A 20,747-nucleotide genomic window follows, 5' to 3' on the forward strand; every position below is an offset into this window, starting at 1 on the left:
ACCGACAATAACTGACCAAACCACAGACCGACAATAACTGACCAAACCACAGACCGACAATAACTGACCAAACCACAGACCGACAATAACTGACCAAACCACAGACCGACAATAACTGACCAAACCACAGACCGACAATAACTGTGCGCGTTCAAAACACCATGCAGGATACTTAATATGGCATCACAATATTTTTAACCACTATTATTTAATGTTTTGGCTATTCAAAAACAGCAGATATAATAAGAGTTCGCTCACAGAGTGGCAGGGAGCAAGCTTGCGCTCTGCTATTTTTAAAATGTCTTGATCTTTTATCTTCTTCGTTCTCTTCTCGGGGTCCCTGGCATCAAACATTTTCAGATTGGGGGGTCCACGGCCAAATACATAATCTATTTAGAACCAAACGGTTTGTGAAGCAAGGGACTATAGGACTTGTTTGGATGTATGGGCTGTCATGTCCAGAAAGTAGTTATTTGTCAGTAGGTGTTCCCACCTAACTTCTGGGTATTAGCATGATGATGATGATGATGATGATGATGATGATGTCACGCACATACCCTCCATTCTATTCTGTGAGGTTAGGTTTAGGTTTAGACATAGTTTTTTGTGAGGATAAGCTTAGCGTTAGGTTTAGGTTTAGGCATATAAACCACGCCCTCGAAAAAGGGAGTCCCACTTCAGGATGCATCTCCGTCAGACGCATTAGGGCTTAATAGCCACGTTTACAACGTGCTATCAGTTTAGGTATCAGCAACACAATGAGGCACACGCTGCTGATATCAACGACACCAGTCTGTGACTAAGAGGAAAAAGGACTCGTGTGGTGTGGCGTGTGTGTGTTCACGACACATCACCATAGTGTGTCACCGCTGCGATGATGTGGCAGTGTGTGTGTGTGTGTGTGGGTGTGTGTGTGTGTGTGTGTGTGGGGGGGGGGGGGGGGGGGGTTGGGGGGGTGAATAGTGTCATTCAGGATGAGCCTTTCCGTGTGCCTGCTGTCTCCAACCACACACATTAAACACAAACACACATTAAGCACAAAATGCACACACACAAACACATACACACATGTACACACGCGTGCGCGCACACACACACACAAGACGAAAGATGGGACGGTGCCAGGTGGGAGAGGGAGGGGAAAAGATGAAGGGATGAAAGAATAAACTGAGGGAGGGAGGGGAGTCATGAAGATATAGGGATGGGAACATGCTCTGGTGTGCAGGAAGGCGGGCTTCAATCTGACCTCATGTTTTTATAAAACATTCCTCCCTCTTTGACTCTCGCTCCTCACCTCTGACCTCTGACCTCCCTCTCTCTCTCTCTCTCTCTCTCTCTCTCTCTCTCTCTCCAGTGGTGGAAGTTGACTATTTCCAATTCTCCATACTGTTACTTCTACTGCACTACATCTCAGAGAACAAAAATCGTAGTTTTACGTCACTACAATTATTTGAAAACTTGTTTTCAAATAATTGAAAGAACGAGTTGCTTTTTTGCAGATTTGTGAGCTGTGAACGCCAAAAATACTCTTTGACCTTGACAGCCCATACTTCCACAGAATCCCAAATCTGATTAATCATTAAACAACGTTAAACCCACTTTTGCCACTCGATTTGCCACTCACTTTACGCATGCGCATACCTTCAATTTGATTATGCAAATGAATTACAGAACGAAAATACAGAACGAAAGGAAAAACTTGTCACGCGGAAAACTTGAGAGAATATTCGTTTCCATTTACCGTATGACAGAGTGACTAGATTGGGGAGACAAAGGAAAAGAGCAAAGAAAAGCTACCTGGACACACGAGCCACATGGACGCAGTGCAGACTCACCTACGACGCGGTCTCCGGTCTGCACGGCATCTGAACACAGTTCAGACTCACCTACGACCAGGTCTCCGGTCTGCACGGCATATGAACACAGTTCAGACTCACCTACGACGCGGTCTCCGGTCTGCACGGCATATGAACACAGTTCAGACTCACCTACGACCAGGTCTCCGGTCTGCACGGCATATGAACACAGTTCAGACTCACCTACAACGCGGTCTCCGGTCTGCACTCCATATGAACACAGTTCAGACTCACCTACGACCAGGTCTCCGGTCTGCACGGCATATGAACACAGTTCAGACTCACCTACGACCAGGTCTCCGGTCTGCACTCCATATGAACACAGTTCAGACTCACCTACAACGCGGTCTCCGGTCTGCACTCCATATGAACACAGTTCAGACTCACCTACAACACGGTCTCCGGTCTGCACTCCATATGAACACAGTTCAGACTCACCTACAACGCGGTCTCCGGTCTGCACTCCATATGAACACAGTTCAGACTCACCTACAACGCGGTCTCCGGTCTGCACTCCATATGAACACAGTTCAGACTCACCTACAACGCGGTCTCCGGTCTGCACTCCATATGAACACAGTTCAGACTCACCTACAACACGGTCTCCGGTCTGCACTCCATATGAACACAGTTCAGACTCACCTACAACACGGTCTCCGGTCTGCACTCCATATGAACACAGTTCAGACTCACCTACAACGCGGTCTCCGGTCTGCACTCCATATGAACACAGTTCAGACTCACCTACAACGCGGTCTCCGGTCTGCACGCCCATCTTCCGCATGGCGGCCGCGAACAACGCCACGTCTCTCCGCAGCTCCCCGTACGTCACCTTCTGTATCTCTTCATCGGCCTCGGCTGGGGAGAGAGAGAGAGAGAGAGACAGAGAGAGAGAGAGAGAGAGAGAGAGAGAGAGAGAGATGTAAAACACCAGAGTACAGGGTAAACTGTTGCGCGTCTCAAAAACAGAAGATTTTTTTATCCACCCAAAAAGTTATTTTCAGTCTGTCTTAATGGAAATTACTACTAAGCTTTCCTCATCATGACACCTGCTGTATCTTAGGGGGAAAGATTTACATATTTACATACCGTAATATTACATATTTACAGGTTCTATGAAGTTAGTTACAGGGGTGTGACGCATTGTGAGCTTGTGAATCTGCTATTACAAAAGATTATTATTCATTTTACAACATGTGAAATGGGACATTCTGCGTAATGAGTACTTTATACTTTACATTAAATTTGTATTTTTTTTAATTCCGGTCTTTTGCTTTCATCTCTACATGGTGGAATTGCTACTTTAACCCATTCAGGACGGGAGGCCCTTTTGGTGTTTTAAGCATTATGTTCATACTTTAGCAAATCTTTCAGAGCGAACATTTTTAACTCAAATCTTTGCTTCTGGGGGGGTCCCTGTAACATCATATTTTCAGATGGGGGTCGGCGGCCAATTATATATAATGTGTGGGGTCCTTGACATGAAATAGTTTGAGAACCACTGACATAGAAATATGGGTTTTTCAGAAAACTGTCATGATTTGGAAGACATTTTGTAGAATCTGGTCTCAGGTCTAAATTAGGTAAACTTTTTTCCACCACCACCACTGCTGGTCTGCTGCTGACTGACTCATCCACTGCAATAACGTCGCAAGCATAATGTTGATGTAAATCAGAGGACGTATACAACGTCGTTGACAAGGCAGGTCGGACAGAAAGTGACGTCAGGCGTCGGAGAGAGATGTGGAGACAACGCAGAGGAGCCACAGACATCATGGCCAGGATCCTGGTCCTCAGAGGAGCCACAGACATCATGGCCAGGATCCTGGTCCTCAGAGGAGCCACAGACATCATGGCCAGGATCCTGGTCCTCAGAGGAGCCACAGACATCATGGCCAGGATCCTCGTCCTCAGAGGAGCCACAGACATCATGGCCAGGATCCTCGTCCTCAGAGGAGCCACAGACATCATGGCCAGGATCCTGGTCCTCAGAGGAGCCACAGACATCATGGCCAGGATCCTGGTCCTCAGAGGAGCCACAGACATCATGGCCAGGATCCTGGTCCTCAGAGGAGCCACAGACATCATGGCCAGGATCCTGGTCCTCAGAGGAGCCACAGACATCATGGCCAGGATCCTGGTCCTCAGAGGAGCCACAGACATCATGGCCAGGATCCTGGTCCTCAGAGGAGCCACAGACATCATGGCCAGGATCCTGGTCCTCAGAGGAGCCACAGACATCATGGCCAGGATCCTGGTCCTCAGAGGAGCCACAGACATCATGGCCAGGATCCTCGTCCCTCTAAGTAAACGCTCGCTGACGTTCATTGCGGCCCCCACATCGCCGTGACTGATGGACCCTCCACATAATCACATTAAAGCTCCTCTGTGCGCGCGTGTGTGTGTGCACACGCACGCATGTGTGCTATTAGATCTGTTAAGACACGGGCACACGTCTTAGAAGTGCCTATCCATTACGATATGAGAGCGAGCAGGCATCGGGAGTTAAACTAATAACCTGACGCATCTATTTTTAACCCTCTATTTCCCCCCCTACCTACCTACCTTTCTTTCTTTCTATCTATTGACAATCCTTTTCCAGCTTGTTGTTTCCTTCCCTCCCTCTCCCTGCTTCCAGACTGATTACAACAATAAGGTCACCTTTACAGAAGCACTGTACAGTGCGTCTGTCTAGTGCTCTATAGATCTGGAGAGAATTGACCTTTATCTTTACAGGAGAACGGGGAAACACAGATCTATAGATCTGGAGAGAATTGACCTTTATCTTTACAGGAGAACGGGAAACACAGATCTATAGATCTGGAGAGAATTGACCTTTATCTTTACAGGACAACGGGAAACACAACCTCTTTACTGCTGGACGGAGACCAGAGAGAGAGAGATAGAATCATTTTGGATTGATTGGATAGCCTTTAATGACCAAAATCGTAGGTTGGACCTAATTTAATTTGGCTAAAAATAGACAGTTACAGACAATATAAATTATGATGTGAATTCTGAATGCATACAGCTCCTTTATATTTCATGGGTCCTGTTTGTGTTTGCCAGTCGTTCTGCCCCTAAAATATCGCCCCTGTCGGTGTCGGGTAGGATTCAAGTAAAAGAAAATAGCTAAATTGTTTTGATGCTATCGTGGGACGCTGTAGTATGATCAAGTAGTTAATTTACCAAAAAGTTAGAACATGGAGATACGCGTTTTTCTTGCCCGACAACAACGATATGTAAGCAATATAAGAAGGGGTTTTGGAGGGGCGGCTGCAGTTGAGTGGGTAGAGAGGCCATCTGATACCGATTTGGCATTTTTATGGCCGATTTCGATTCCGCTACTGATTATATCGTGCATGCACCCGTAGTTCATCGTGATAAAAAAGAAACGCTTGCAAAAATCGTATCGCAGAGATTTAAATGTATTGACCTCCGGATCGATGAATAGCGGTGCAATGCGGTGTGAGCTTGTAGATCGGCTATTTTTGTGCAAACGTTCTCCCCAAGACAGGGATGCCGGGGTTCTAGTGGTCAACACTTGAACAACACAGCATATTTTTTTGATTATCACGATAATATCGTAAAATCGCAATATGTCGTTTTCATATCACCCCCATCCCCATGGCTCATACACCCTTCAATCACGCCAGACCACGATCCTATTCAGTATTTTAGCTGTGACGTGAGCACCCCCTCCTGAGATACTTCCGGGTCGCTTTTGTGGCCCCATAGAGTTATACCGTGACGCTCCGTTGGACTAAATCTAAGACGAAAACAACCACGAAAGTCTAATTTTACCGCTTTCCTCGCAACAACAAAGCTGCTGACAGGCCGTCTGCCCCACATGGAATACTATCGCCATTTTATTTTATTGTGTCAACTAAATCCTCATTAATGCAAACTAGATTCAACATACTCAAGCCTGCACACATTCTAAATATGCCCCCAAAATATTTTACCAAGCAAATAATAATGATAGTCTTTATTGTCTCCACATCATATTTTTCTGTTGTCATGGACACTTGCACAAAACATTAATAATTCTACTCGAGTTGGAAGCATTAAGACCCATTTTAACCCTAAATGGCTTCCTTTCTGAAAAATAACGTCATTGTAAAAAGATTCACGTGTTTAGATATTCCATTTACAATGAGATGCGGACGGGAGCAGGTGCCACTTGGACCCGGACGTAACGTAGGACTACAAAATGACGTTGGACTTAAATACTGAATTGGTTCGATCTACGTGCAGTTGACTGACTCCGACAAGCTCTCAAGGCACTTTAGATGCTAAAAACCATTGCATGCGCATGCAGCCTCTGTTGCCCTAGCGACGTGTATCCCATGTGTTTGTTTGTCAGAGTGAATGATGCTGCGTGTACTCACTGGCCGCGTACAGGGCAACTTTGTCCTGGTCCGCATGTTTCAGCAGGTTTTCCGCGTAGTTTAATCTGGCCCCTTTAAACCACTCAGGAACATCCGAGATCTGTTTGGTCGCATCCACCACCTGGACACACACGCACACATACGCACACACACACACACATAACACAGACATACAGGAGTTACTCACTGTAACCACTGTCCAGAGAATGTACAGATGGAACCAAATGGACCCTTCTTTGGAGTTACATTCACAAGTGAGGATCTTACTGAATAGCGTACAGTGTTGCGTACATAAACCAGATAGCAGACCATGACGCGCATATTGGGGGTCATGGCTTCCAGTAGAGGAAATCTCAAAAAGGCATTAACCCATTTTGGGCGGGAACCCCTTTTGGTGTTAGCATTATGTTGTGCTTTAGCTATTGAAAAATAGCAGATCTACACGCTACGAGCTTGTAGGTCTGCTATTTTTGAAAAAACGAAGAACGACTGACATAGAAACATAGCTTTTTCAGAAAACTGTCAGGATGTAGAAGACATTTTTAGAATCTGATCTCAGGTCAAAAAGGCATTAAACACTTTCAGGATTGTTCCAATGTTTTATTTTCTTTCTTTCTTTGTTTTAATTTTGTCTAATGGGTAAAGCGATATTATCGAGCAATTTTTACAAGGTGCCAGCAGGTGGACGTTCAAGCTCCTTGAATCTGTGAATGTTGTCCTTTGGCGAGACGAGACAGCCACTCTGACACTGTGGCCCCTTTTCCACCCAAAAGAACGTTGGTTCCAGAAGATAACTGGTTCCGTTCGAGATCCTTGGAACCTCGGTGCTTTCACGGAACCGGCTGTGAACCGGCTTGCGTTTCCAACACTTTTTTTTTTTTTAAGATATTTTTTTTGCGGCTTACGCCTTTTATTGATTTTTGAAGGGACAGACAGTAGGCTGACAGGAAACGGGAGAGAGATGGGGGGATGACATGCAGTAAAGGCCGTGTCGGGTCCGGGAGTCGAACCCGCGGCACACTGCGACTGGATTACCAGTCTGGTGCCCAGACCGTTACGCTACGGAAAAATAGCAGACCTACAAGCTATGAGCTTGTAGATCTGCTATTTTTCAATAGCTAAATTATAACATAATGTTTAAAACACCAAAAGGGGTTCCCGCCCAAAATGGGTTAAAGCACGCACCATTGTAATTTGGGGCAGGAGTCTTCCAGGATTCCAGTCCTGGCCAGCAATGTGTCAAATATGCCCGTTCAAAGTGTCCATTTAACCAAAGGCACTTACAGTTTCACCTTTTCTTTTTTCTTTTTTAATGATTTTTCAGTTGCTTTTGCCACCGTTTATATCAAATCTGCATAATAGTCACAATTTGGTTCCCAGTTCAGGGCAAGAAAAATGTATCTATATTGCTTCCAGGTTCCAAGACAACTTCTAGGGTTCTGAACCAATTCATTTTCAGTGGAAACACTCTGAACCGGTTCAGAATGTGGCGGGAAAAGACAAGTGAAGCGGTTGAACCAGCAGCAGAGTGTAACAGGCCAGACACGGATGCGATGCAGTCAGCTGACGCTGCGTCGTCTTGCTCACAATGTCTTCAGTGTACCAGGGGCAGGAGGAGTGCCAACATGTGACAGCATCATTATGCTGTGCCTTGGCTGTGTGTGTACGTCAATGGTGTAAACTAAGTAACTCTAAGTACATTTACAAGTACGTAATTGTACTTACGTACTGAGTACGCAAGTACAATTATTTGAAGTATTACTTTTTTGTTTGTACTTTACTCAAGTATTTCCAATTTGCAATACTCTAGTCTCACATCACAAAGGGCAAATATTGTACTTTTACTCCACTGCAATTATTTGAAAACAGATATAAATAATTAGATTACAAATCATATATAAACCACTTTAGCCATATTTTATACCTAGTCCATTTGGAAATCGACAATCTACAAGCTGCTATTTTCTAACATTTTAGCAGAGGTGGGAGGAAGTCCCTATGTTGCAAGTCCAAGTCGAGTCTCAAGTCTTTGCTCTCAAGTCAAGTCAAGTCTCAAGTCTTTGGCATTCAAGTCCCAAGCAAGTCCAAGTCCTGAACTTTTAGTTTCGAGTCCCAACCAAGTCCTAAGCATTTTGTTTCAAGTCCCAACCAAGTCCTTACCTTTTGTTTCGAGTCCCATCAAGTCCTAAGCATTTTGTTTCAAGTCCCAACCAAGTCCTTACCTTTTGTTTCGAGTCCCAAACAAGTCCCACCAAGACATAATACTAATTAATGATATGTAAAGATTTACATAAATCATGAGCATCTATTGAGCCATTTAGATCATGTCAAAGGTCATGTCTCACCGAGACACAGGATCTGACACAAATTAAATGTTTCCCCTGAGCAAGCAGGCTATTATTATTACAATGGTAAAATGTCATTACTTGCACTGAAAAGGTGTTCAAATCCAGGGTAGAAGAGGAATGTTACATAATGCCTCGATCCACTTTTTCCACTCCCGATCCGATACCGATCTAAAATCATCAAAACCGATCCGATAACTGATACCGATCCGATATCGATCCAATCCGATCCAGCACATATTTAAGTCGCTCTATGCTTTCCCAAATCTGTCAGACATTTTTTTTATCTTTACCTTTTATTACAGATTTTATAGTCTGGAATGTTGAATCAGGATTGATCAAGTGATAATATTATTACTCAAAACAGAGAACAACACCTCCCCAGAATAATAGTCAACAAACAAGTTCCACATGAGTATAGGTTGAGAATAACTGACCCATTTATTTTTAACAACTTGAGCCTATACTTCAAATGTGGAAGTGTTCTAGTGACAAATTTATTTTATTGTATTCTATGCCTTTTTTTATCCATACTATTTATTAGTATTATGCACATTATGCACAAAATTTTAAGGACCCAGCAATTTGTATCTCTGTGACCCCAAATTATTATTTTGTATTTGTTTATATTGTAAAATCAATGTCAATTTAGAGTGTACAAATGGAACCTATCATTTGGCTGGGAGTGGGGACCCCTGATCCCCAAACCGTGCATACTGTCCTACAGCTACACAGCACACTGTCTGTCCGTGACAATGGAAATAGTGTCTGTTTATTTAAGCATTGGTTAGCACTTAAGCAGTTATTAGCATCATAGCATGGTTTGTCACATAAGTATTGACAAACAGCGGTCATATTTGTCAACCAACTGTTGGGGACTGTGGGGATATATCATTTTAAGAACATGAGCATGTCGTCATGCTCAGCTGTCAGCTTGTTGCGCTGTTCCGTCTCTCGTCTAAGATGTTGACGCTAATCAATGCTAAAGATTAGCTTGCATGGAGCTAAGGCTGAAACTTTGCTGCTGTTGTTGCCACGGTGGCGAATCCATTTTTGCACTCGGCTGTTGGGTCTTTTTTGTTTTAGAATATATAATACTCCCATGCGGGAGCGGCTGTCAATGTGGCTTTCTCCACACTGAGTAGCAGCGCGCAGTAATAGCTAGTGGCTAGCCTAGCAGCCTGCACTGTGCAAGACTGCCACTGTGAAGTGTGACTGGGGCTGCCAATGCCTCTGTAGCGCACACTGCTGGAGGAATAAAGTCCTGGAGTGGAGTACTAGAATGGACTGGAGTGGAGTGCTTGCAGTGCTTGGAATGGATCGGTCATTTTCGCTGTAGTCCGATCCGATCCCGATCACGTTTTTTGGCTGATATCGACCCGATATCCGATCCGCGGCATCCCTTTATATACAAATACCAAACTATTTTACATGTCATAAAAAAGATAATCAGATGCTGTAAGGTATTAAGTGACTTGAAAATGTTCAAGTCAAGAGGGCTCAAGTCAAGTCAAGTCTCAAGTCCTTGGCGTTCAAGTCAAGTCAAGTCTCAAGTCTTTGGCATTCAAGTCCCAAGCAAGTCCAAGTCTATTTTTGATTTGATCAAGCAAGTCTAAAGTCATCAAAATCGGGACTCGAGTCCAAGTCGAGTCTCGAGTCTCGAGTCCAAGTCCCCACCTCTGCATTTTAGTACTTTTTACTTTTTACTCAAGGAACATTTTCAACACAGGCCTTTTTATATTGTGGTATTGATACTTTTATTGAAATAAAAGTAAAATATCTGAGTACAGTACTTCTTCTGTCACAGTATGTACATTAGGGGAGTGGCGAAACACTTTGTCACAAAATGGAACAGAATGTTTCAAATTAGCACTGAGGATTTGTACTGTACGTGTAGCCATATCCTGGACAAGGGAGGATATTGATTAGTACTGTGTAGCCATATCCTGGACAAGGGAGGATATGGCCCGGTCTGGCTCATTGAAGAGCAGGGATTCCGTTTGTATACCTGCCCACGGCTACTGTACAACTAGCAAACATGTCTCAAACATGAGGGTTTGTTGATTGATTAGGTCAGATAAAGAGCTGAATAAAGTACAGCACAGTACGGTAAATAAATAGAGGGATATATACAAAGTAAAGTATGCCGAAAAGGTGAAAATAGGGCACTTGCTTTCTTGTGTATTTTAAGTGTATTTTCCTGACACGGTGTAGTAGAGGTAGGACAACAAACCACCACAAGTGAGTGACCTGGAAATGATTCTCCATTCATTTTTTCCATAGGCTTTTCAAAAAGTATTTATATAAAGACGGTTACGCCATGGACAAAGCCAACTCGGATCGTGACAAATCATGACAACAAACACAATATTTTGTGCCGATCAAAACATTTGAAAGAAGAAAATAAAGGCAGGATACAACACTATTTGTTTTGTTTTTCTTCTTACTAATTATTTGATCGGACCAAAACATTGTATTTATTGTCAAGATTTGTCACGATCCGAGTTGGCTTTGTCTAACCATCTTTATATAAATACTTTTTGAAAAGCCTATGGAGAAAATGAATGGAGAATCATTTCCTGGGCCACTCGTCGTTCTGAAAGGGGGCGGGACTGCGACGCTCTATAGCAGGTGAATCTAGTCTTCAGATAAGACATCAGCTGCACTGCACTATCTGTGTCAGTGTGTTGTAAGGCACGCAGCGTAACGCCAGTAGAAGGTTCACAGCGTGTTCAACCTGTGCTGATTTCGTCGACTAAAGCTATGACGAAAAATATCCTATTTTAACTACCTAAACTACCTATTTTAACTGGCGAGAACTAAATAAGAACTAAATAAAAAGTAAGCTATGATGACTAAACGTACTGACAATTTTGTCAACAAATAAAAACTAGACTAAAATGTAAAATTAGTGGAGAAGAGATCCAGTAGAGATATAAAAGTAAGGGTTTTGGTTGCGCTCTGGTGTTGCGCTCGGAAAATAGCAGATCTACAAGCTCACAACTCCAAACGCGTTGTGAGCTTGTATTTTTTTTTTATTCCATTTTCACATGCAACAAAGTGTAAAATCAGGAATAATGACACCACCCAGGCCCGCTATTTTTGCCGGGAAAAAAAAAATCTACTGCTGATTTAGTCGTATACGATAATATGTTCTACATATATAAACATTACAGGTGACAAAGAAATATGACTCAAACTAAATGAAAATGTATTCAATAAAAGACCACGACTGAAACTGAATGAAAAATGTGCTGTCAAAATGTCAACAGTGTGGAACGTGCCTCTTTGTACATGGTGGAGCTCACAACGCCGCAGTAGCGCCACACCTCGGCCCAGAACTCCGGGTAACTCTCCACTGACCACTGGTACAGGTCACTGTAGCTGGCTGGGAAAGGAAAGAACATTACGTTAGTACCACGGTTCCCGCACATTGTTACCAATGAATTTACAATACTTTTCCAGAATATTTAACACAATTTCCAGGCCTGTCCTGCGGGTTACAAATCACCCGTGCTGAGGGGTTACAAATCACCCGTGCTGCGGGTTACAAATCACCCGTGCTGCGGGTTACAAATCACCCGTGCTGCGGGTTACAAATCACCCATGCTGCGGGTTACAAATCACCCATGCTGAGGGGTTACAAATCACCCGTGCTGCGGGTTACAAATCACCCGTGCTGCGGGTTACAAATCACCCGTGCTGCGGGTTACAAATCACCCATGCTGCGGGTTACAAATCACCCATGCTGCAGGTTACAAATCACCCATGCTGCAGGTTACAAATCACCCATGCTGCGGGTTACAAATCACCCGTGCTGCGGGTTACAAATCAGCCGTGCTTTGGGTTACAAATCACCCGTGCTGCGGGTTACAAATCACCCATGCTGCGGGTTACAAATCACCTGTGCTGCGGGTTACAAATCACCCATGCTGTGGGTTACAAATCACCCATGCTGCAGGTTACAAATCACCCATGCTGCAGGTTACAAATCACCCATGCTGCGGGTTACAAATCACCCGTGCAAATCACATCGTTCTGCGCAATTGAGGAAGACGAACTCCGCAAAACTATATCACAGATGACATCATCCTCCTGTTCACTAGATACAATTCCCACCAACTTTCTCAAAGAAGTCTTAGACAGTGTGATTGGAGATATCCTAAAAATTGTAAACAGCTCTCTACAATCAGGCGTCTTCCCAGACTCACTGAAGACTGCTGTAGTTAAGCCCCTTCTCAAGAAACACAATCTTGATCCCTCTGTTTTGGGTAACTATCGACCCATTTCAAATCTACCCTTTCTGGGCAAGGTTTTAGAAAAATGCATCTTTCATCAATTGGATGTGTTTCTACAGAACAATAATGTGCACAACAAATTCCAATCTGGCTTTAGGAAAGGTCACAGCACAGAAACAGCACTTGTAAAAGTAATGAATGATCTTAGGGTGTCTGCTGACAAGAAACATGTATCCGTTCTCTTACTTCTAGATTTAACGGCTGCATTTGACACGATTGATCACTCAATTTTAATACAGCGTCTGGAGCACTGGATAGGCCTGTCTGGTACGGCCCTGTCCTGGTTTTCCTCCTACCTATCAAACAGAAGTTACTTTGTCAATCTAGCCGAGTTTGACTCAGACAAACACGACATCAGTTCTGGTATTCCACAGGGCTCGATTCTTGGCCCTCTGCTTTTCTCCTTGTACATACTGCCATTGGGCGAACTCATTGCCAATCACGGAGTCAATTTTCATTTCTATGCTGATGATACCCAATTATATCTATCTGTGGCTCCAGATGATCCCTGTGCTTTAGACCCGCTGCTTACCTGTCTGTCTAGCATCAAATGTTGGATGAGTGAGAACTTTCTCAAGCTAAATGAGGACAAGACAGAAGTTCTCATAATCGGTTCTAGTGAGCAGAAAGAATCAATATTAAGCAGACTTGGCAACCTGACTGTAGACAGTAACAGTACAGTAAAGAACCTGGGGGTTATTATTGATTCCGAATTGAATTTTAATTCACACATTAACCATGTTACCAAGATTGCCTTTTTTCACCTTAGAAATATTGCACGAATCAGAGCCTATGTGTCCTTGGACGATGCAAAAACGCTAATCCACGCCTTTGTTTTTTCTCGGCTTGATTACTGCAATGCACTTTTTTCAGGACTGCCTAAGAAAACAACTGACAGATTACAACTTGTCCAAAATGCAGCAGCCAGAGTTTTAACTATAGAACTAAGATGAGAGAGCATATTACTCCAGTTTTGGCATCACTGCACTGGCTTCCGGTTGTTTTTAGGATTGATTTTAAAATAATTTTACTTGTCTATAAAGCCCTCAATGGTCTCGCACCTTCCTACCTACATGACTGCCTGCCTAAATATGTCCCAAACCGCCCGCTAAGGTCTTCCACTGCTGGCCTGCTCGCTTTGCCTAAAAAAATGGCAACTAAAAAATACGGGGAAGCAGCTTTTTGCTTCTACGGGCCATCGGCATGGAACAAGCTCCCTCTGTACCTTCGTCAGGCAGCCTCTGTAGACATTTTTAAAGCTCAGCTCAAGACCCACTTCTACAACATTGCTTTTAAGTGATCTTATATTTTTTGTTATTCATGTCCTCACTGTATTGCATTACTGCTTGTTTTTTTAATGTCGTTGCCTTGCTTTTCTTTTATTCTCCATTGTTCTGTAAAGCACTTTGAGCTGCATTTGATGTCATGAAAGGTGCTATACAAATAAAGTTTTATTATTATTATTATTATTAATATTGCTGCGGGTTACAAATCACCCGTGCTGTGGGTTACAAATCACCCATGCTGCAGGTTACAAATCACCCATGCTGCGGGTTACAAATCACCCGTGCTGCGGGTTACAAATCACCCGTGGATTCCTGTGAGGTTAGGGTTAGGTTAGGGTTTGGGATAGTGTTAGTAATGGTCGAACTAACGAGAGGTCGAACCAATGCCACGCCACCCTACTAGGATAGGTGGTGTAGACCAGTGTTTCCCAACCTATGTGCCGCGGCGCTTTAGTGTGCCGTTTGAAATGGCCAGGTGTGCCGTTTGATTTGAGCGAAAGTAACCCCCGACCATCCATCCCCCGTCCATAGGTGGTGTCTAGTGTCTACACCAGGGGTAACCAACCAGGGGCTCGCGAGCTACCAGTAGCTCGCGGAAGCCTTTCAAGTCGATCCCGACGTGTCAGACTGACGGGCACCCAGCCATCACTGACAATACACAGCAGAACGTGTATAACGTGTATTTAGAATAGCGCGCAGGGATGGCCCGGCCGCGACGTGTCTCGGGCCATCACTGCCGTCTGCAGAGTTCTTTTGTTCCATTGTTTCACTGCTATCACCGGTAACCGTGCTGTGCATAATAGGCATGCATATCAAAACATTACAAACAGTATAAAAACCCACAGAGCTAAACGGGCCTCACTCAGTCACTACTAAACCTACACAGGCGAACAGTGACTATACTCTCTTCTTACTATGGAAGGACCAGCGAAAAAGAAAGCCAAAACCTATCATTTCAACCAGGAATGGGAGCATGATTTTTTTTTCACGTCAGCTAATGGGAGCACTATATGCCTCGTATGCCAAAAGTCGTTGTCTATGCCGAAACGTGGAAACCTGGAACGCCATCATTCCACCACGCATCCGAAATACAAAGACCTTTTCCCACTGAACAGTCCATTACGATCCAAACGAATTGATGAACTGAAAGGTGGACTACGAAAACAGCAGCTGCTTTTCACCGCACCGCCAACAACAGCAAAAAGCAAGCTGGCGACAGAGACCTCCTTCCGAATTAGCCATGTTTTGGCTCAGCGCAAGAAACCGTTTACGGACGGGGACATGGTTAAAGAAATCCTGAATGTCGCGGCGGACTGCTTGTTTTCTAACCTTAAAGACAAGTCGGAAATCAAAGCTTTGATCCAAACGTTGTCGCTTGGTGCACCTACTGTCGCCAGGAGAGTGGAATCCCTGTCTGAAGATGTATCGCAGCAAGTTTTCAAAGACTTGTCAAACTGTGAATACTTTTCACTTCAGTTTGACGAGTCCACTGATGTGACGGACACCGCCCAGCTAATTGTGTTTGTACGAATGGTTTTCGCTGATTTCACCATCAAAGAGGACTTTCTCGCCCTTATTCCATTGAAACAACGGACCCGGGGTGTGGATGTGTACAATGCATTCAAGGATTACGTGCGTGAGTACAAGATTCCTCTTCGTAAAATCGTGTCAATGACAACAGACGGGGCCCCCGCGATGCTTGGTGTTCATTCTGGATTTGTTTCACTGTGCAGAAAAGACGAAGACTTTCCGCCGTTTGTAAACTACCACTGTGTGATACACCAGCAGGCACTGGCTGCTAAAGCGATTGACATGTCACACGTGATGAACGTTGTTGTCAAAATAATAAACTCAATTCGTGCAAAGGCGCTACAGCACCGGCTGTTCAGGTCTTTATTGGACGAACTGGACTCTGAATATGGCGATTTGATTCTACACGCAGACGTGAGGTGGCTGAGTCGGGGGAAAGTGCTGCAGCGTTTTCTTGATTTACTGCCAGAGATCATCATTTTTCTCAAGTCGAGGGGCGAGGAGTATGATCAGCTGTCTGACGACGCTTGGTTATTGGACTTGGGCTTTCTCACGGACCTGACAGCAAAACTGAACGAACTTAACCGAGAATTGCAAGGGAAGGACAGAGACATTGGTGACATGATTAGTGCAATCAATGCGTTCAAAACGAAGCTCGATTTGTGGAGCTCACAGATTCGACGTGGAAGGCTTCAGAATCACTTCACGAATCTTGACAAGGTGTTAAAAAACCTCAAAGAGAAAACAGCCTTTCATCCCGAACAATTCTGTGCAATTCTGTGCAAACTGACATCTGAATTTGATCGTAGATTTGTTGAAGTACAACGCATGAGTCAAGTAGCTGCTTTTGTATCAAACCCTTTCCTCTTTACTGAGCCTACTGTCATTGAACTGCTGTCCGATAAAATGCAGGATGTGTTTGCATTAACTTCAGATATTGAAATGGAGATTATTGGATTAGTAAGTGACTGTCACCTGCAGGTCAGAGCTAAAGAGAAGGAATTTTGGTCTGTTGTGAGCAGAGAGAAGTATCCGCTGATTGTATCGTGTGCACTCAAGCTGCATGCCTACTTTGGTTCCACGTACTTATGTGAAATGGCCTTTTCACAAATGAAAATAATAAAATCCAAGTTTAGAACTCGTATGACTGATTCACATCTTAATGACACCCTCAGACTGGCAATCACTAAATATGTACCAGATTTCAAAACGCTTGCAGATAACGTGCAGTCACAGCAGTCTCATTAAAGGTGGGCTGACCCTGAGAGTATGTCACCATATCTGTGCAAATATATAATATATATTTGCACAGATATGGTGACATACTCTCAGGGTCAGCCCACCTTTAATGACATAGGCATAACATGACCATATTATGGTCATGTTATGCCTATGTCATTTGAACAACTGCCAATGTGAATATTCATTGAAATGAGAAACAAAATATTGTGCTGAAAAAGCAATTCATGTCCTTTGCATTTTGTTTTATTAAAAAAAAACTCAACAAAGAAGTTTATTTGTATTTTTGTCCTAATATTTTTTATTTCTAATACATTTGTCTTAATATTATTTTACATTGATAATATAACTTACTATAAGTATTTATTCTAATTTACTTTAGTCTTTGTGTGGATGTTAGCCTGTCAGAAATAGCAAAAAAACAAGTGTTTTTTCTAACACGTTTTAGTGGTAGATCTTGGCTTACAATTGGGAATAAAATGGGCTCTTGGGCTTGAAAAGGTTGGTTACCACTGGTCTACACTGTAGACACTAGACACCACCTATCCTAGTAGCCTGGCACAGCCAGCCTTCATCTGCCCCATAGGAATGCAGCGCAGCGCGGTGCTATATTAGTATCGCAACGCGAATAAATTACTTATGTTACATGTTTCAAATTCCGTGTAATGTTATACATGTTTTGGAAAATGTTTTTATTAACAAAATCAATAGCCCAAAACAATGCATAGCCGTTGTTGTTGTTGTTGCTGTTGTTGTTACCAGGGTTCCCACACATTTTTACCAATTAATTTCCAAAACCTTTCCAGAATATTTAACCCTGTATTACTGATTAATAATGACACAAAATGATCAGTCTCAAGCTTCTCAAACCTTTTTCTTGAAGAGGAAGTGTATTTGTCAATAGGAGCAGGAAGAGGTGATTCATTCATTGATTACTTCAAATTGCATTTCCCTCACCTGAAGTAGTAATAATAATAATAATAATAAGAATAATAATAATAGCTTGAATTTATAGGAACTCAAGGATGCTTTTACATCCAAAACAATGAACCACCAGCAACAACCAGACGAAACAACAAACAACTATTTGTCATAAGCCTGAGAGAAAGGTGGGTTTTTTCAAGGCAGCCTTAAAAGAGTCCCGTGTCGGAGAGGAGCATGGAGAATCTCCATTGGAATAGAGCTCCATGGGGCGCTGGGGGCTGCCACATTGAACGCTCTGTCCCCCACGGGGCGCTGGGGGCTGCTTGCTTGTTTGGGGAGTAGAGAGAGTCTGAGGTCCAAGTCTGTGGACTGCAGGTTCCGTGATGGCCTTTATGGAGGACGTTCACACGGACAGACGCAAAGACCAATGGGAGTATCATTTGGAGCAGCTACGTACAGGCATCATTACATGACTGCCTGCCTAAATATGTCCCAAACCGCCCCCTAAGGTCTTCCACTGCTGGCCTGCTCGCTTTGCCTAAAAAAATGGCAACTAAAAAATACGGGGAAGCAGGGCTCGACAGTGCGACTAGGTACTCGCATTTGCGACAAAAAATATCACCGTGCTAGTTGTAAAATTAGATTTGTAGCACAGGTGCGACTACAGGATTTGACCATTCAATCGTGATAAAGACAAGTCTCTGTCTACAGCAAGTGCACATTCTATAGTCGTGGTTCTATACCTAAATTTATATTTCTGAACGGCGGTGTCGTTCGCCAAAAAGAGAAGAGCTACAAGCTAACAACGTGTCGAGGCTCAATGCGGTGTTCATTTGAAGATCTGTCCCCTTTGCTCCCACCGCCCCTCCCCTCACTGTGTTGCTGCTCCGTGCTCTTCCCTGTCACTGCTTGCTGACTGAGTGTCAGCAGCGGCAGACAGAAAATAAGTCAGAGCGAACTCAGCGGGATAGCATTAGCATGATAGCACAGATTCAGAAGGAATTGCTTGGACCCCGAAACGTTATTTGCAAAGTTTGTTTGTAATGTTCAAAGTTCAAACGTAACTTACTTTTAACCAAACGCGGGTGAAACAGCGTGTAGCCGTGCACGCGCGCACACACACACACACACACATGGAGTGGACGGATTGATGTTCATCAAAAACAACCCTTGCTTACAAAAGCGTGTGCCCAGCATAAATGATAATGCGAATGACCGAACTGGCTGGATTACCGTATTAATATCAGTCAGTCAGTCAAAGCCAAGGAGAATGTTACAATACTAATTCACCATCGAGCAGCCTCTGCACTGTCTGAATGTCACACTAACATAGTAACATGATAGAACAGCAGGATAAAAACGCATAGCCTGTCTATCCATCCATGAGCAACATATTATCTATCTAGCTCTGGTCCATAGCTCTAATGTGTTGCACGTATTAGAGGTATGGAACAGAGCTACTATCGATCTATCTACAAAGTATTAGCATAAAACAAATTGATTATATAGATTATATGAAAACAAACATAATGATATCATGATGAATATCACTATTTTGTGATAATTGCTGAAAAGATAGTGATATAATATTTTGACATATTATTTTCCACCCCCACCTCATATCACTTCATTAAAGAAAAATCAGGGGGGCGCTCTTGTCATCATACATCATCAGATATCATCTCATACTGGCCAATCAGAATGCCTGTTGCCTGTGATTGGTTAGCTGATTTGCTCGTTTACATATGACATACATCTTCCCTTCAATGTCAATGGCGTTTAATTTATGTCATATTTAGCAGAATTTTTACGTAATTTCTCTGTTGATTGTCAATGGCTCATTTTGAGATGTGTGGGGACAAAGGCTGTATATAGGAGGGGCTAGCGCCCCTTAAAAATACATCATTTTTCATCGTGCTCCTAAAATAATTTGTGTGCTACTAGATTTTTCAACTTAGGCGCACACATGCTACTTGGAAAAATGCTAAGCGTCGAGCCCTGCGGGGAAGCAGCTTTTTGCTTTTACGGGCCGACGGCGTGGAACAAACTCCCACTGTACCTTCGTCAGGCAGCCTCTGTAGACATTTTTAAAGCACAGCTCAAGACCCACTTCTACAACATTGCTTTTAATTGATCTTTTATTGTTTGTTATTGTTGTCCTCACTGTATTGCATTACTGCTTGTTTTTTAATGTTTATGCCTTGCTTTTCTTTTCTTTTTTTCTCCATTGCTCTGTAAAGCACTTTGAGCTGCATTTCATGTCATGAAAGGTGCTATACAAATAAAGTTATATTTTTATTATTATTATTATTGCATCGTCTGCCCGTGTGAAATGATGAACTCAATGGACAACTATTAGAGCTGCAGTTGTGTGCCCCATTTTGAATTTTGGATTTGAACCCGGGCCTCCCGCATATAGGAGGCCTAATAATTGCTTTACCGCTAAGCCAAGAGACAGTGCCCACTTGGCATGGGGAGATACTTCGCTTATGAACACTTATTGATCTTCAGGCAGTGGGCGATATAGAAAAATATTATATCACGATATGTGTTCAAGCAGTATCACTATATTATCACAATATTTTCGTTCATGCGGTTTTTAGGGTTATTGTTCAAGTTACTTAACAGTACAACCACCTACAAGGTAACAGAAACTAAAAGGAGTAACAGTACATTTAGACCAAAACACCTATTAATATTGGCTAACGAAACTGTCGTTCAACTGCACATCATGGAATGCACAGTTATCTCTGAAAAGTCATATTGTGGAGACATTTTATCAGTTATCACGATACGATATTAATCACCATATTGCCCACCCCTACCTGTAGGTTTTCTACACGACACCAGGGTCTAAATGTCTCCATGGAAGACAAGA

The 20,747-nt window shown here is 43.2% G+C and overlaps 1 protein-coding gene across 1 annotated transcript in view; it reads right to left on the reverse strand.

Moving 5' to 3' along the window:
- The window catches only part of aacs (acetoacetyl-CoA synthetase), a gene marked incomplete at its 3' end in the record, with an annotated part of 81,114 nt that overhangs the window by 58,522 nt on the left and 1,845 nt on the right, over nt 1-20,747 (reverse strand). The window contains exons 2-4 of the mRNA XM_083784056.1: nt 11,877-11,980; nt 6,248-6,368; nt 2,601-2,714 (exon numbers count right to left, since the gene is read on the reverse strand). Coding sequence (XP_083640182.1) covers nt 2,601-2,714; nt 6,248-6,368; nt 11,877-11,980 — 339 coding nt within the window. The remainder of the gene's footprint in view (nt 1-2,600; nt 2,715-6,247; nt 6,369-11,876; nt 11,981-20,747) is intronic.

Source organism: Protomyctophum parallelum, assembly GCF_964188405.1.
Source record: "Protomyctophum parallelum genome assembly, chromosome: 15".
Classification (NCBI taxonomy): Eukaryota; Metazoa; Chordata; class Actinopteri; order Myctophiformes; family Myctophidae; genus Protomyctophum; species Protomyctophum parallelum.